Source organism: Rhinoderma darwinii, chromosome 1 (genome assembly GCF_050947455.1).
Source record: "Rhinoderma darwinii isolate aRhiDar2 chromosome 1, aRhiDar2.hap1, whole genome shotgun sequence".
In the NCBI taxonomy this organism is placed as follows: Eukaryota; Metazoa; Chordata; class Amphibia; order Anura; family Rhinodermatidae; genus Rhinoderma; species Rhinoderma darwinii.
This window is the reverse complement of record NC_134687.1, coordinates 189,280,885-189,296,023: the sequence shown is the minus strand read 5'-3', so window position 1 is coordinate 189,296,023 and position 15,139 is coordinate 189,280,885. Positions and strand designations below refer to the sequence as shown.

At 37.5% G+C, this 15,139-nt stretch overlaps 1 protein-coding gene across 1 annotated transcript in view; it reads left to right on the top strand.

Moving 5' to 3' along the window:
* GRID2 (glutamate ionotropic receptor delta type subunit 2) overlaps positions 1-15,139 on the top strand; it is a 1,233,941-nt gene that overhangs the window by 507,365 nt on the left and 711,437 nt on the right. The window contains exon 4 of the mRNA XM_075860662.1: positions 4,092-4,297. Coding sequence (XP_075716777.1) covers positions 4,092-4,297 — 206 coding nt within the window. The remainder of the gene's footprint in view (positions 1-4,091; positions 4,298-15,139) is intronic.

Sequence of the window (15,139 nt, the reverse complement as noted above, 5' to 3'; positions counted from 1 at the left end):
GGAGCTAGCTCCGTCTGGCCAGGCTGTGATAGGCTCTCCCACTCCTAAGCCTGCCATCCTGGGTGGTGGAAGATGGAGTCAGTCTCACAGACATAGAAGCAGGTGCAGACTGATTGCCTATGGGCGTCGACACAGAAGTTGTGTCTGGCAGATCCTTTACAGGTTGTTTTTTTTTTTTTTTTAAATCTTTGGGAGGATACACAACACTAATAAAAATTTTATTGAAAAAAATAACAAATACACATAAATAGACACGGCCCCGTATAACTGCACCCCTAAATTACCCAAAATTGGACGTTATATAACAAGAATTACAGTACAAATGAATGGTGAATACAAATATAAAGTCAATTTTAGAGTAGCATTATATGATTATACAAAAATGATTAGAATAATTATAATTTATACAAAAGCCTAACAATTATTTAAAAAAATTCTATGTCTATAAAAATTTTAAGAAAAGAAAATAATCAATCACGAAAAGTCACAAACATAATGTTGATAGACCAACAAATAAAATAGTTCTAGCCATAGGGTACCTATCGTTTCATTTGACTTTTGAGGATAAGCAACCATATGTGTGTACAGGAGGAGCAGCAATATTTTTGGTATATATGACATAGATTTCGCAATTCTTAGCAGTTTTCCCCTTTGCATTCTATATCTGTAGTTTGCATTTCTCTCTGAGCTTAAAGAGGCTCTGTCACCAGATTATAAGTGCTCTATCTCCTACATAATGTGATCGGCGCTGTAATGTAGATAATAAGGGATTATTCAGACGAACGGGATATACGTCCGTGCAACGCGCGTGATTTTCACTCGTGTCGCATGGACCTATATTAGTCTATGGGGCCGTGAAGACAGTTGCGTGATTTTTACGCAGCGTGAGTCCGCTGCGAAAAACTCACAACATGTCCGTTCTTTGTGCGTATTTCGCGCATCACGCACCCATTGAAGTCAATGGGTGCGTGAAAATCACGCATGCCACACGGAAGCACTTCCGTGGGACGAGCGTGATTCGCACAACAGCTTCAAACTATGAATGTAAACAGAATAGCACCACGTGCTTTTCTGTTTACAAACATCCAAATGGAGTGTCATAATGATGGAGGCTGCGCGAAAATCATGCAGCCGCGCATCATACGGGGCTGACACACCAAGCTGTTAAGTGCCTTTTGGGCACGCAAAACACCACATTTTTTGCGTGCGCAAAATGCACACGCTCGTGTGAATCCGGCCTAACAGTGGTTTTTATTTTGAAAAACAATAATTTTTGACAAAGTTCTGAACAATTTTAGATTTATGCTAATTAGTTTCTTAATAGACAACTGGGCGTGTTTTTACTTTTTACCAAGTGGGCGTTGTACAGAGGAGTGTATGACACTGACCAATCAGTGACCAATCAGCATCATACACTTCTCATTGTTCCAGCCCAGTGTGATTGTGCAGTGAAAGAAGCTGGGCTGGAACAATGAGAAGTTTATGACGCTGATTGGTCACTGATTGGTCAGCGTCATACACTCCTCTGTACAACACCCAGTTGGTCAAAAAGTAAAAACACGCCCAGTTGTCTATTAAGAAAGTAATTAGCATAAATCTAAAATTGTTCATAACTTTGTCAAAACTGATTGTTTTTTTTAAATAAAAAGCACTGTTGTTATCTACTTTACAGCCCCGATCAGATTATTTAGGAGATAGGGCACTAATAATGTGGTGACAGAGCCTCTTTAAATACAAGTGGTGTGATCGCAAAAGACAAAAGGTTTTGAAAAAAAACGCCAAATCAGGGGTCAAAGTCCAACAGTGACGTAACATGTAATCAAGGGAATGTAAACAAAATAGTAAACAAGGCTTTGACCCCTGATTTGGTGGGTTTTCTCAAAGCCTTTTGTTTTTTTCAATCACACCACTTGCATTTAAGTTTTGTTTTTTTACTGTTCTGTATTGTTTGGCCTGATGATGACGCTGTTTCGGCGTTGAAAAGAGTAGCCGCTTACATTGAAGCTTTTGATATTTATACATCTCCTATTTTTCTTTTTAAACTCTATATCAGCAGCGCCACTTTGGTTTTAAAAAAAGTTTTTTTTCTCTCCTCCACAATCCTCCTCCAGCGGTAACTATTCCCAGTTTCCTGTTTTTGTGTACCTGGCTGCAGCGGTCTTATTGTACTTTACCGATTTTACTTACATTGTGTTTTTGGCTGCACTACCTCTATATTTCATTAAAAAAAATTCATGGAGATCTGTACCATTATGGCACCATGTGTTTTTCATCACTCCTTCTAAAGTAAGGATTTGGAATTTAATTTTTTGTGTGATGGGCAGCTAGTGGAGGGACTGACTAAGGAAGGTATGCGTTTTCTGAACGAATGTAGAAGTAGAGTTAAAGATACATTGGAGAGCTGTTAGTCTGTCAGTAGACCATAGAGGAAGGTGTTGCAGTAATCTAACTGGGATATTAAGAGAGCATTTACTTGCAATTTGGTAGTCTCCTGAGTGAGAAAGCAACAGATGCAGGGAATGTTTTTGAGTTAGAGATGGCAGGAGGTAGTGATTCTGTGAGTGTGAGGTTTAAACATAAGGGCTGAGTCAAATGTTACCCCTAGACAATACACTTGTAAAGTGGGGTGCTGTTAACAGATTAGATGGTTTTGGTGTGGGAGCAGATTATGATGGAGCAAAGATGACAAGCTCAGTCGTGTCAATGCTTACTTTCAGAAAGCAAAAAGGCATGAAGGAGGAGATGGCTGAGAGACAATAAGGGAAATGATGGGTGTCTAGGTTGGGAGCAGATAAATTTACATATAGATAATATGAACTCAGATGTGATCAATAACAGGTGGATCCTGTATGTCAGAGACACACAGGCTTCTTTGTCATTGAAGCAGTCAGTCCCGCTGACCTCGCTGACCTGACGGATTCAGCTTTGACCACAAGATATAGCTTCTATGTATACAGTATACATAGAAGCTGCATCTCAAAAAGTAAACATTTTTTAAATAAAAATCAATAAAAAAGTTGTTTAAAATCCCATCAGACATTGTTTTATTTAAAAAAAAAAAAAAAAAAAGGTGTAGAATGGTTTACATAGCCTTTTAATGCCTAGTTAGGAGAGAATCTGGAAGAGCGATCCACAGTGTCAATGGTCGAGAGGGATTAGTATGGACTATTGACTTTTATTTAAAGCAGTCAGGAGATAATTAGTATTTTGTTGAGTGTAGTTTCTGTTGAATGGTCTGGCCGGAATCCAGATTGTAGATGATAAAATAAGGAATTATCAGAATTCAGTGTAGGTGTTTTTCGAACAGTTTGGATGAGATACGATATAGCAATATAGCACAGTAACCGGAGAGGGTAAAACCTGTCTATGAAATAAGGATGTGAAATTTGTTAAGGGATATTTCAGAGGAGGAATACTATTTTTTTTAGATACAGCCACAGTAGATATAACAGAAACAAGGCTAACACTTCTTAAATACCCAATCATAAGCAGTAAGTGCTCAAATAAGCATTAATATCAGCAACATAGAGCAACATTGCATGTATATTGCATTGAAACTAATCTAACAGCTCCCGCTATATGAACTATATTCTTGCTTTGACCCTCTGGTTCTGTTTCACATGTCACCCATAGGCATAATTCTTGTGTGAATAATGGAAAATCCAGCCATGGTTATGAGGGTCATTTGTACTAATATTGGTACTATTGCATACAAACATTATTGATTGATATACAATTAAAGCTACGTACTTGTGTTTTATGAAGATTTGCATAGAATAATGGCATAGAACAAATACATTGAATAAATAGATAAATGGAATAAATAGGTTCAGTAAATTTGCTTTTCATCTTTCTCTTTTTTATCTTTCCATGATGTCAGTGTCCCCAACAGAACTTAACTGTTGATCGTTACAACAAATGCAATCTGTGTCCATTTTTGAAAAAAAACGGTATAATACAGTTTAACGTATGTGCAGCTTAACCTTCTATCTCATGATACCGAGCAGAACGACTTCTAAACCAGGCTAGGTATTTAATGGATGTGTTTCTGTTAACTGATTAGCATTTTGATGGACTTTTGATGTTCCTAGATATCCGTGGAATACAAGAGTTTTTGGATCGAGTATCTCAGCAGGGAATGGATGTAGCTTTGCAGAAGGTGGAAAACAACATTAATAAGATGATCACGGGACTCTTTGCTACTATGCGTATTGAAGAGCTAAATCGCTACAGGGACACACTGAGAAGAGCCATTCTTGTTATGAGTCCAACCACTGCCAAATCCTTCATTAGTGAGGTAAGAAATATCCTTGGAATGTTTTATAGTTGCTGGTTTCTTTCTTTAGTGTTTCAATTTGCCGTCCTAGTGCTACAGCTAACAAGGCAGTTACGAGCAAATGTGTATACAGAAAGAAACATGCTTTTAATTGTGCACTTAACCTAACCAGAAAATGCTTTATGACATAGATATATACAAGTACAATGTGCAGCTCTGGCAAAGACGTACATTTATGCTAATGTGTTGACTTTCACCACTGATAAATATGTTGTTTATTCATTGCCCCATATTTCAAGTAGACATCTCAAGCATTGGAGACTATAGATGGTTGCAATTTACATTAGGTAATATGCAGGAAATAAGAAGGATTAAAGCACTTTGAAATTGAATTTCCCGAAGCAGATGAACTCATTTCTGCATTCTTTTCGTTAAAGACAAAAAAAAAAAAATCACTAATGGATTTTGCATTCAAAGTCATTAATAAGAATGAGTATAATGGAGTCATCCAGGCTATAGTGGGGCCTGTTGGGTCAGTTCAAGGACACTATTGATGGCTTATTAAAGCATTTTCGAAATGGACTTTCTCTGTATTGTACAGTATATACAGGGACTATGTTTACCTTAATAACACTACATATTAGTACTCCCTATATGGTGTTTTATAGATATATACTGTATATTACCTCTATTACTATTATTTTGTTAAAATTCTGCCCCTCCCTCTGAAAGATATAGCTCTATTAGAGGAATATGTGAGCTTCTTATTTTTATTGGCTTGTTTATATATACAGTACTGTAACCATTACTAGAGTCAGCTTAGGTGTGATGTCTTGAAGAAATCAGACACCACGTGCTCACTGTTTTCCAAGGGGATGGCGTGGAGCTGTATGATGACACCTGTGTGCATGGAGAGATGTGATGGTCAGAGCCGGCCTTACTTTGAATAATGCCCTGTGCAGTATTGTCTTTTGGAGCCTCCCTATATGGTTTAAAGTCATATAGTGTATAGATAACTATACAATGTTGTATGGGGCCCTAAAATAGTGCCATATATTATCCAAATAACACTTCCATACAGTTGCCTAAACAACAATGCTATACAATTCTGCCAATTGTAGTACCGCACAATGTAAATACCACCATACAGTGCTTAACCCCTTAATGACCGCCGATAAGCCTTTTTACGGCGGTCATTAGTGGGCTTTATTCTAGAGCGCCGCCATTCTATGTCGCTGCTGTAGAATAAAGTAAACAGAGCAGGGAGCCGTGAAATCTCCCTGCTCTCAGCTGCCAGAGGCAGCTGAGGGCTGGGGGCATCCCTGCTCTGCCGGGTGAGATCGATATTAGTATCGATCTCACCCGTTTAACCCTTCAGATGCGGTGCACAATAGCGAGCACCGCATCTGAATGGTTTTGGAGAGAGGGAGGGAGCTCCCTCTCATCCCACTGACACCCGGCGATAAAATCGCCGAGTGTCTGTGTCTTCTATGGCAGCCGGGGGTCTAATAAAGACCCCCAGGTCTGCCTGGAGCGAATGCCCGCTAGATCATGCCGCAGGAATGACCTAGCAGATGCCTGTCCGTTTTAAACGGACAGGCAGTAATACACTGCAATACAAAAGTATTGCAGTGTATTATAATAGCGATCGGAGGATAGTGAAGTCCCCTAGTGGGACTAGTAAAAAAGTTTAATAAAGTTAATTTAAAAAAAAAGTGAAACAAAAAAAATGAAAAACCCATTTTTTCCCCTTACAAAATGCTTTACTATTAAAAAAACTACAATAAAGCAAAAAAGTTACACATATTTGGTATCGCCGCGTCCGTAACGACCCCGACTATAAAGCTGTTACATTATTTAACCCGCACTGTGAACGCCGTAAAAAATAAAATAAAAAACAATGGAAAAATTGCTGTTTTCTGTTAATCCTGACTTTAAAAAAATGTGATAAAAAGTGATCAAAAAGTCGCATCTACTCTCAAATGGTACCAATAAAAACTGCAAGTCGTCCCGCAAAAAACAAGACCTTATACAGCTATGCCGACGCAAAAATAAAAAAGTTACAGCTCTTCGAATGTGACAATGGAAAAATGTAAAAAATGGCTTGGACATTAGGGCCCAGAATGCAAGCAGGGGGAAGGGGTTAAATAATAGTCCTAAACACAAAGTAATCTAATAACAATTCAATACAACATCTATTTTGTATCTGGGACGCCCTTTTCCGCACCCGGCGTTGAGGGGCACTGTGTAATGCATACCTCTAAAGCCAGCCCTTGGTGATAAAAAAAAACAATGATTCGAGAAAATGTCAAACAGAAATATGGACATTAATACAAATAAAAAAACATGCATTATGTGTCTGTATTTAGGTTCATATTTAAACTGTAATTCTATAAGGCCATGTTAAGGTAACCCTTTGACTGCTTAGTATTCAAAGTTAGGCAAATAAAAATGGATATAAGGACAGCTATCTAATTTATTTTCAAGCAGCTGTTTGGGTACAGCACTCTGTCTAAACAATAGCAGCAAATCTGCCAACTTTTTGTAATGGTTGATCTTAAGGACAGTATTGTCCAAGAGCAATGCATATGTTTATGTGTTTTATGCTCACTGCAGCCCTCGGTATCTATCCTTATGCTCTCTGCTATATATTTTAACATTTGTTGGACAGGGTGCTTTTAGTTCATTAGAGTATTTTTATGGTAAGTGTTTTTAGCATGCCAAAAACATTTACCGTAAAACACTTCTGGTGAGGCAGAATGCCTTGCAGCTACCTAAATGGGATGTTATGTAGCCTGTACATGATTATTACTGCCCCAATTCCTTGCCTCTTCTCAATGATACCATATACTGTATCCACCAATAAATAAATACCCCAAAAAAATGAGGAATAAAGATGCATCCATATTGCTAACTATTTAGATATTCTAAAAAACATATTTTTAGTTAGTTGGTAGTTTAGTTAAATTCACGCTTAATTTCTCCAGCCTTTTGCCACATTATCCACCATCATTCTTCTATTGCACCACCCTGTTCCAGGGTATTAGCTATATTTTCCATATACTAAAAATGTAATCATTCATTCTACCCTCTTTGACTTAAGTCACCTTAAAGACTATACATTTATAACCATCATTCTATTTCATTTTATGTGCGTATTTTGCTGCGGATTTCACTTCTCCTACCTTGAAACCTTGAAAAGGCTGAAATCCGCAGTAAACATCCAGAACAAAATGAACGTGTTGTGTTTTGAAAAAAGAAAAAGTAGCATGCTATGATTTCAGTATAAAAATGTTCAACAGCTTGTGGATCAGATTTGTTCAATCCTCATCCACATAGCTGGACTGTAAGGGCACGGCCAGACGTGGCAGAGTTTTTCCGCTGCAAATGTTGGTGCACATTTGGGGCAATTACGCAACGAATCTACACCAAAATGTGCATATTTCACAGGTAATTCAGACGTTGCAGAAAAGACAGCGGACTTGCAACAGATTTCAGTTTTTGCATTGCAGTGAAATTCCGCTTCTTCTCCGCAACAGACAGTGCATGCTGCGGAGGGAAAATTTTGCTCCGCAGCGGAGTTTTCCGCCACGTCTGAACTAACTTGCCTAAAAATGTATTGAAACAACTGTAAAAAACGGCCGTTGGAGAATTCCACTGCGGACTGTTCGCAGCGGAATTCCACAGCAATTCCGCCACGTCTGGCCGTGCCCTAATACGCTGCAGATTTTTTGCACGGAAATTCTGCATGGAAAATTTGCAGTATTTCTGCCCCGTGTGAATCCAGCCTAGAACTAAAGCTTTTATCCCCAACCACAGCAGTAGTACTGTCTAACCTTCACCAGCAGACAATTTTCCCTATCAGAGAGCTGGCAGTATCCTCACAAAGCTTTTTTTAATGAAAGGGACATTCTACTTTTAGAAGTAAAAGATGTTTTCTGCCAAAAACGTAAAAATAGATAAGAAGCAGGAAATCAAAATTTAGAGCATTAGTTTGTTAATTGCTATTTTTTTAATCATTATTTTCAGATATTGGCATATTTCTATTTCATTGCAGCTGGAAATTTACAAACTAACAGGTAGTAAAGTGCAGCTATGTTGGTTCTTCTCAGAAACCAATATTTACCTTTGAACATCAATAGTTGAGATGCTACTTTTAAAGTGATAACTAATATGGTGACCGAACCTGTTGTCCACTGCAACAGGTAGAAATCCTAGTCTAATATAAATGCAGTGATAATAATTTATAGCCAGAGAGAGCTGGACATTTGTGAAAACATGTAATTGACATTTTATTTGTGACTCATAATGAGAGACTTGAGATAATCCTCGTTTTCGACTGTTTCCTGACTGCAGTTTTTGGAGTGCTGTTTTTCTCTTTGGCAATTGAAATGAATATAGTCCTCTTCCCGGTGTCACTAGATGAGAAATGTGTTATAACTCACTGTTAAAGCTCCAATACATCATATACTGTAATAAACACTTTATATAGAACTCTTAACAGCCGGTCAGCCAGAAACCACATACACTAGTTATGAAAATTGTATTATCTGTTGTTTTATTGCTGACACAATTGTTCTTGCTTCATTTACTATAGTAAAATGACACGTCAATAAGAATGGATAAAACAAAAAAAATTGCTTTATATTACTATCAAAGAAAAGAAAAAAAAAACACAATATATTGCTGTAGAAAGTAGTTTATTCTATTGTTATTTCTGGATGATGGGGCTGTTTTTCTACACACATTCTACTTAAACTGTATTTTGTACACTACCTAAGGGCAGATTTCATGTGCTAGAAAAAGCAGCACAAGTAGATGTATAGGTTTTGTTGTAGAATCTTGTAGCCATAGTTTTGCAAGCTACTATTATTTTGCTGTCCCCGCACATGAATTACTCAAGGTTATTCCGTACATAAATTCTTTCTAAATTGAGCCCTTGAAGTTCACTGCACATTTTTATGATTAGTGAGCATGTTCTTGCAGAAAGGAATAAACAAGGTATGAATTGAGTAAATAGTCACATAATACAGTGGGCATACACAGTCAATTTATAACATACATTACATGTCATTTTACTATTCAACTGAATATTTTAGAAAATATTTTCTCTATTTCCTATTCTCTCTCGTTCTGTGTCTACAAATCAATCTTCCGCAGCACTTCAGATGTCCAGATGCAAGACCTTTTTCTTTAATGTATCATATGAGCAAATAGATACATGTTAAGCAATAAAGAATGCAAGCTTTCGGACCATTCCAGGTCCTACCTCAGGCCAAGATAATGAATTAGAATTTAGAATTCACATAAAAAAGTATTCATGTACTCAAAATAGCCCACGTCACACAGGGTGTGGGCTATTTGTAATTACATAAATACGTTGTTATGTGAATTGTAAATATCTATGCCTGAGGAAGGGCCTAAAATGGTCACAAAGCTTGCATTGCTTAATGCTTACTATGTATCTATTTGCTCATATGATACATTAAAGACGAAAAAAAAATAAAAATTATGCTGTCCTCAAAGGTTGTTTTTTGTTTTGTTTTTTATCTTTGGGGGGATACACAACACTAATAAAAATTTAATTTAAAAAAAACAAACAAATACACATAAATAGACACGGCCCCGTATAACTGCACCCATAAATTACCCAAAATTGGACGTCATATAACAAAAATTACAGTACAAATGATGGTGAATATAAATATAAAGTCAATTTTAGAGTAGCATTATATGATTATGCAAAAATGATTAGAATAATTATAATTTATACAAATTTATACAATTATAAAAAATCTGCAGCGTATTAGGGCACGGCCAGACGTGGCGGAATTTCTGTGGAATTCTGCTGCAAACAGTCCGCAGTGGAATTCTCCAGCGGCCGTTTTTTATAAAAGCATCTAAGAATTTAAGGCTTTCATCTCCTAACAGGTGTGCTGTCCACATGCTACCAGTGATTGGATATATTGATAGATAGATAGATAGATAGATAGATAGATAGATAGATAGATAGATAGATAGATAGATAGATAGATAGATAGATAGATAGATAGATAGATAGATAGATAGACAGACAGACAGACAGATAGATAGATAGATAGATAGATAGATAGATAGATGATAGATAGATAGATAGATAGATAGATAGATAGATAGATAGATAGATAGATAGATAGATATTAGATAGATAGATAGATAGATAGATAGATAGATAGATAGATAGATAGATAGATAGATAGATAGATAGATAGATAGATAGATAGATATTAGATAGATAGATAGATAGATAGATAGATAGATAGATAGATAGATATCCACCATTCAGCCAAATGGGCAAGCATAAGGATATCTATGCAACTTTGACAAGAATCAAATTGTCATGGCTAGGCAACTGGGCCAGAATAACTTCAAAACAGCAGGTTTTGTAAAGTGTTCCCAGAATGCAGTGGTTAGTACCTGCCAAAAGTGATCCAAAAAACACATGCGACAGGCTCATAGGCTTCTAAAGCTCATTGATACGCGTGGGGAGCCCATCTGAACTGATCCCACAGAGGAGCTACTGTAGGACATATTGCTTAATTATTAATATTTTATTGCTGGCTATGATAGAAAGGTGTCAGAATGCACAGTGCATCACAGATTGCTGCATTTGGGCCTAAGTAACCGCAGCCCAGGCAGAGTGCCCATGCAAACCCCTGTCCACTACCGAAAGCACCTACAATGGACACGTGAGCATCAGTATTGGATCATGGAGTTATGGAAGAAGGTGGCCTGATCTATTCACAGACCTATTCCTATTGCATCATAAACATTTGCAGCACGTCCGTAGCACATCTGCCTGTTCACACAGATGTGCTGCCAACTAGCGATCATTGTTTTGGCCGCATAAAAAATGCCATCAGTCGATCAACGAGCGTTTACTGTTTACACGGGGCAATGATCGGGAACTAGCGTTCGTATTGGTCGCTCATTCACTCGATCATTCGCCTGTGTAAAAGGGCCTTTACTGACACAGCCCATCACTGCCTTTGGTGTCACAGGCCTTTTTTGTCTGTACCCTACGTGGGATGACAAAGGTTGGGGCAGACTCCAAGAGCAGTACTTGTGCTACTTGCACTCTCTATGAAGAGTACCTGCACTATCCATATTCTTCATATACTGGAACTGTATGCAGTTTGCCTCACGCAATCTGGACTGCTTCTCTTCTGCTATGCTGTGCACTTCACTTCCCTGCTTGTGAACATCTGCACCATGATTGGTGAATGCCTGTGGTTTTTAGTTTACTTATTCAGGCTCAGTGTGTTCTAGGTTGCAGCACTCCAGAAGGCGCATCTTTTCAGCAGTTGTAACAGCCATTACTGTGTCTGGCATCTGTACTCTGGGGTACCTGTGAAATTGCAGCACTTTCACTTTTTGTCTGTTTACATCTGCCTCCTTCCTTTTTGACAGAAAATACGACACACTGCCAGATACGTTGTATGACGGATAGCACCAGCGCCCGATGGACCCCACTGAATTATAATGGGATCACTTGGGTTCCTTTTGTGGAATCCGTTGTGTTTAAAGGAAAACATTGTTCTGCATACATCAAATCTGCTGAAATCTGGGAAGGAAGCTCCAAACGCAGAAGTGAAAAAAATCTGATGCTAATACATTTTATAAACACATGTAAACGAGCAGATGAGAAACCATGAAGGGGCTATTTCAAAGACACAATTGCAATTTATACCTTTTTCTTAATTCATAGGTAAAATATAAACACCTCACTTATAATAAAGTGGACCATGCGGTGCTTATGACTTTGATATTATTTTAATAAGCCATGACATCTTCTACTGGAATTGATTGAAAAGAGAAAATATCAAGCTTCCAGACACTTTTGTCTTATAGATTCTCCCCATTCTGCTTATGGACTTATTTATGTCTGCAATAAAACAGATTTCTGGATAACAGCTGCAATGAATAAAAAAAAAAAGTTGTATTCAGCAAATATTCAGTAAAACATAATAAGCATTTTATTTGGAATTTTTGTAATGATAAAGTAAAAAAAATCTGATCACAATGGTTCATCCAAAAGTCTAATCCAATAGTCATTATTGTAAGAAAAAATGAATATTGAGATTCTGAAACATGTATTTTTCTGTTATTAATCAGAAATTATAGTCTGTTTTTATTAACTTTTTTGAGCAATATAAATAGTATTTTAGAATGGGGTATAGCAATAAGAAGGATGCACCTACTGCAACATGTGGGAAAAATTGCTTAAGGGTGGGCAGAGGTGTAAAGCGGCCCCCAAACTATCATGTGTTATTTATAGAACCGGTCTCCTCATATGGGGCAGAGTGACTTTTGGGCCCTGTACGGCAAGATGACAACTAAAAACCCCTGCTCTCTCTATTGATACGAGCTTGGGGGTGGTCTACCTAAGAGTTATAGGTCAATTCTTAGCTACATAGTGGTAGTGGCGATTCATCTGTTTTATTTTGGAGGTGTTAGGGTATGTTCACACGACAGCGTCCGTAACGGCTGAAATTATGGGGATGTTTCCGCCTGAAAACATCCCCGTAATTTCAGCCGTAACGGCATGTGCAGGCGCTTGAACGCCGCGTCCATTACGGACGTAATTGGCGCTGCTATTCATTGGAGTCAATGAATAATGGCTCCAATTACGGCCAAAGAAGTGACAGGTCACTTCTTTGACGCGGGCGTCTATTTACGCGACGTCATTTGACAGTGGCGCGTAAATATACGCCTCGTGTGAACAGAGAAACGTCTGCCCATTGCTTTCAATGGGCAGATGTTTGTCAACGCTATTTTCGGCGCTATTTTCGGACGTAATTCGGGGCAAAAATGCCCGAATTACGTCCGTAATTAGTGCGTTTGAACATACCCTTACAAGAGATAAAAGTAGAATGTCGATGCTAGCAAAGTTTCTTCAATTGGAAGTGGTTTAGGGTATATCAAAATTATTAACATTTATAATATGTTGTATTGTTTAATATGTAACATATAAGTAAAAGTAAGAAAGTGTAAAAAATGTAGACATTAATTTCTTGCACAAGGGTGCCCAATTTTAAGCTAAGCCTAATTTTAAAAAGGTAAACCCATTTCCTAGTCTTTGGAAATAATTAATTCCTGAGCTTACATTTACAGGTTTGCAAGTCATAGCACGCTGGCAAATATTCATGGATGAAATAATAAGCATTCTATTACAGTCTCTGCCCTCCACCCCATCATTAATTGAAAATATTCTTATTTTACTCTTAAAAGCTTGTCAGCTAGCATTAGATCACCGATATATACTGTATTGTACTGCTTTATTTAATCGATTTTTTTTAAGCATTTTTTTCATAAGAATAACTACCTGAGGTGTCCAAAGTTTTCAATCACCTTTTTAAAAATACTATTATAGTTGATTGAAAATTTCCATGACCTTAGGCAAAATTTCTTTCTTGTACAATGGGGACCCAAACTATACACACATAATGAATGATTTATATAGACATACACTTTATTTGGTGTGAAACTATGCCCATTATGACATATCCAATGGATATATTTCACTGGCATCAGTTACATAGAGCTGGTAGAAAGCTAACTGGTAAACTATCCTTCATTCCTTCCTATGTTTACTCAGTCCCAAAAATGATTTGATGTTGACATGCTCTAAGTACATTCTCTTGCATTAATCCACATTACCTAGAATTTGTTCTTCTTATATATAGTGTATTGTATGAAAAAAAATTGGGACACAAAGTCAGACATATTATGACGTATGGCTCCTAAACAGTAACGACAGAGTCCCCACTATTCTTCTTGTGGCCCGCCTCTCTATATGTAGCCGTGTATGCTTTTTTTTCCCTACAACATCAATTTTAAGTTTTACAGATTGTGGCCCCATCACAAATTATCTGTACTTTGCATTTCTATTCAATAAACGTTTTCATATTAATATTCTCACAGTCAAGCTCAAAAGAATGTTGTTTTGGGTTAAATCGGTGGGGGGGGGTTAGAATCTAAGGGATTTTGGAGTCTCTACCTAAAAACAGCCATCAGAGGGGTATATACTTTGTAGAGGGAATCCCCAGTTTGGGTTCCAGAAGAGGTCCCCCAAAGCATCCTGTGATGGTTTGCAGATGGTATTTCCGAAGCAAGGTACCAGGATCGATAAAGAGAATAGTCTAAGTTCATGCAACCCGATTAGACAGATACAGATGAGGGCAGGCAGCAGTTTCCAAGGCAGAGTCAGAAAACAGTCCAGGTCAAATCGAAAGTAGCAGACAACAAAGGCTTTCACAAATAGACAGGATCCAAAGAACATTGTTGCTTAGACAAGGTTTGGCAGCCGACCAACTGACATAGGACTCCCCCCTTTAAAATGCACCGTAGCAGAGCTCTTGTATGCTGCTATGGAAATGTCAGTTGCTGTGAGACAAAGAGTAAGGCATCGGTATGTGCAGCGGCCAGTGGGCCAATATATGTTTCATACTAGTAATATAAAAAAATATTAATATTTAACCTAAATTTAACTTACGGTAACTTTTTTATGTTTTTGCTATCCTTTTTACAACAGTCTTATAATATGTTTATTATGTTATATAAATGTAACAAATTTAGATTTTAACTATGTCCTATATACGAAATTTCCAAGATACTAGAGAAATATGCCATTAATATTTTTTTTTGTCCACTTGGAAAAAGGTGAGATAGAGCTAATAACCTCATTTATATCTTCAGTACATACAATGAATGGATCAAGCTTCAGCCCCTAAAGGTCACGAGGAATAAGGAAAACAAATAGAGGTTGTCAAAATCCTCCTTTATTGCTTAGGGACTATAAAATAATCTATGTATTCTGGCCAA